At 19.9% G+C, this 2,980-nt stretch overlaps 1 protein-coding gene across 1 annotated transcript in view; it reads left to right on the top strand.

The window, feature by feature from the left end:
• Positions 1-977: 977 nt before the first annotated feature.
• Positions 978-2,980, top strand: part of LOC102674573 (VPS35 endosomal protein sorting factor-like) — a 6,339-nt gene continuing 4,336 nt past the window's right edge. The window contains exons 1-6 of the mRNA XM_006614904.2: positions 978-1,414; positions 1,494-1,581; positions 1,776-1,988; positions 2,070-2,229; positions 2,301-2,509; positions 2,588-2,718. Of these exons, the coding sequence (XP_006614967.1) occupies positions 1,398-1,414; positions 1,494-1,581; positions 1,776-1,988; positions 2,070-2,229; positions 2,301-2,509; positions 2,588-2,718 (818 nt within the window). The 5' untranslated portion in view covers positions 978-1,397. The remainder of the gene's footprint in view (positions 1,415-1,493; positions 1,582-1,775; positions 1,989-2,069; positions 2,230-2,300; positions 2,510-2,587; positions 2,719-2,980) is intronic.

The raw sequence follows: 2,980 nt of genomic DNA, 5'->3' as shown, positions 1-2,980 counted from the left end.
AAAGTTGTAGTGTTTAAAATAGTATAATTAATTATTACGTGTTTGTTTTACATCAAAATCATTATATTAAGTCATCAATTTAGAATTTCTTAAATGGGAATCCCCATTTTTTTTATCAAAAAGCAAATATTTCTTGTTTTTATCAATTTTTTTATCTAACCTTCTATTTTTAAGTTATTTGATGTAGAAATTAATAATCACGAGACAAGATAAACCGATACTTAAAAATTATCCAGCTTTATTATTATTATTTTATTATTATTTATTTTATTATTATTATTCTTTTAATAATAAAATGAAACAATAATATTAAAATTTATTTTAATATTTGAATTAGACATTCAAAAATATTCATTATTTTATATTACATTTATCGTGAAAATAAATTTATTATATATAAATATAATAATATAATATATATAATAATAATAAAGATAATAAAATATACGTATAACATATAAAGTATTTCCATAAAGTTGGAAAAAATATGATAATGAATGAGAATAAAATATATAAAAAATAAAATATTAATTTATTATTATTTTTATTCTTAATAACATTGTTATTTTATTTATTCAAAATATTAACAATAAGACGTGATATTACATAATATTATAAATTTAAATGAAATTTAAAAAGAAATTAAAAAATAAATATTAAAATTTGAAGAAATTTATAATTATTAAAAAAGAAAAGAAAAAACATCTTAATTTCGGAATTGTTCAAATTAAATTGAAATGACGCAATCAAACTATATATATTAATTGTATTATTACTGAAAATTGATATTTTTATTAATATATTTGTACATCTACTAATTTAGTAAGTATTAATAGTACAATTAAAATTATACATAAATATATATATGCTTACAATTTTTACAAAATTGAAATAATAAAATAATAATTTTTACCGCCAAAAGGAATTCTTTTTATTAATTGATAAAAGCGACATCTCTATATTATATATACGTTGCTTATTAAACAAATATAATAATCTTCAATTTTCAGTTCTTTTAAAAATGTTTTTACAGGTGTACGTTCGTACACTTTTGGCCAAGGAATAGAGATCTCTATTCCTTTGAAATGAAAAATATGCCTAATTATTAGTGATTATCTGTTAGTGATTATCTGTCAAGATTTCATCTTTAGAAACACTATTACTATAGAATATCTATAGTTTTTATGTACATTAATATGTTCCTTTAATATTGAATTAAAAAATTTTAACAGGAATTATCTTCATGTTTTATAATTCATATATTAAATGACAAATTTAAATATGAAATGATAAATTTTATTTATACATGATAATATATAAATTATACATACATACATATATATATATTGTTCTTTATAATTGAATTGTAAAAAAAATATTTTGATGCGTTTAAAAAAATGACAGAAATAAATTGGTATGCATACAATGATTTTAATGTATCTGTAATTAATAGAAATATTGAAAATATTAAATATTTTGTACATTTCTTGTAGGATTGCAAAACCCATGAATTATAAAACAATACGATTTATATCTTTAGAAGAAGTAACGGAACATCCTTTAAAACCTGTTACAATTATGGTAAATATATAATTCAATACAATGAGAATACAAATTTTATTTCAAAATTTTTTTTTTAAATTTACTTTTTTATATAATGTTAGTAATATATAATATATTTATTTATATAATTGTTAATATAATTATTTTATTTATGCAATATATATGCATAATTATATATATACAAATATAAAATTTAAATTATGTTTTTTTAGTTAATTGATGGTCGTAGTGGGACAAAACGTAATGTGTTACGAAGTACAAGTACTGGTTCTTCAACTACTACACCAACACCAACTCATACACCTATTCCTAAAAATTCTTTAACTGATCCATTATTGAGTCACTGTTCCTTTGATGGATCTGATCCTCTTTCACAATTTGCTAGAGAAGAATTAGACCCATTATCTAAAATGGCTGCAGACGAGGTTCTTAAATTTTCTTTTAATCATAAAATGATTTATAATATTAAACATTATGTATCATTTATATTTTAAAATATAATGCAGTGGGATTACTCTTGTATAATAACCACTGGTAAAAAATCTGTGGATACTGCAGAAGAATTGGTAGAACCATGGTCAGCAAGACGTACTACAATATTAAATAAGTACACAACATCAGAGAAGTTATCAATAGCTACCAGTTTTTTACCAGGTGGTGAGAAAGGTATTTTTTTATTTAATAAATATTAAAGAAATAGATAAAAAGAATACAATTTATAAATAAATTTATTATAGTTATTGTTAAAGTTCAACCAAGTGGTGGAGTTGTTGACAAAGTACGAACAAGATTAGAACAATTAGATGATTTTGAAGAAGGATCTCTTAGACAAATGTTAGATTTATCTCAACAACAATATACTGCAAGAGTTGAACAACTAAATAATGAACTTGTACAAGCTTGGCATTCAGACCAAAGAGTTAAAGCACTTAAAATAGCAATTCAGGTCTTCATTTTCATTCATTTATTGTTCTTATCTATATTTAAAAGAAAAAAGATAAATTAATTAATCAAATCATTTCAGTGTGCCAAATTATTAGTAGATACATCTGTTATGGCTTTTTATCCTGGCAAGTTTGTTCTTATCACAGATATTTTAGATATTTTTGGAAAATTGGTTTATGAAAGATTAAAGATTAAAGCTGAATATTACAAGTTAGTATTGCATTATTTTAATATTATTTAAAATATTTTATTTAACGATGTAATTAAAAAAAAAAGACCTTATGTATAATTATTTTGATATAAAAAATCTGTTGTATTATCATATTTTTTTCAAGTAGGAAATATATATCTTTGTATTAATAAACATTTATAAAATTAAATTATAAAATATATATAGTTGAAAAATTTATTTTAAATAGTATTATTTAAATACTTTATATTGTTTTCTATGAATTTTATTATTATAGACATA

Source organism: Apis dorsata, unplaced genomic scaffold, assembly GCF_000469605.1.
Source record: "Apis dorsata unplaced genomic scaffold, Apis dorsata 1.3 scaffold_200, whole genome shotgun sequence".
NCBI lineage: Eukaryota > Metazoa > Arthropoda > Insecta > Hymenoptera > Apidae > Apis > Apis dorsata.
Note: the sequence above shows the minus strand (reverse complement) of the source record. Positions and strands in the feature narration are given on the sequence as shown.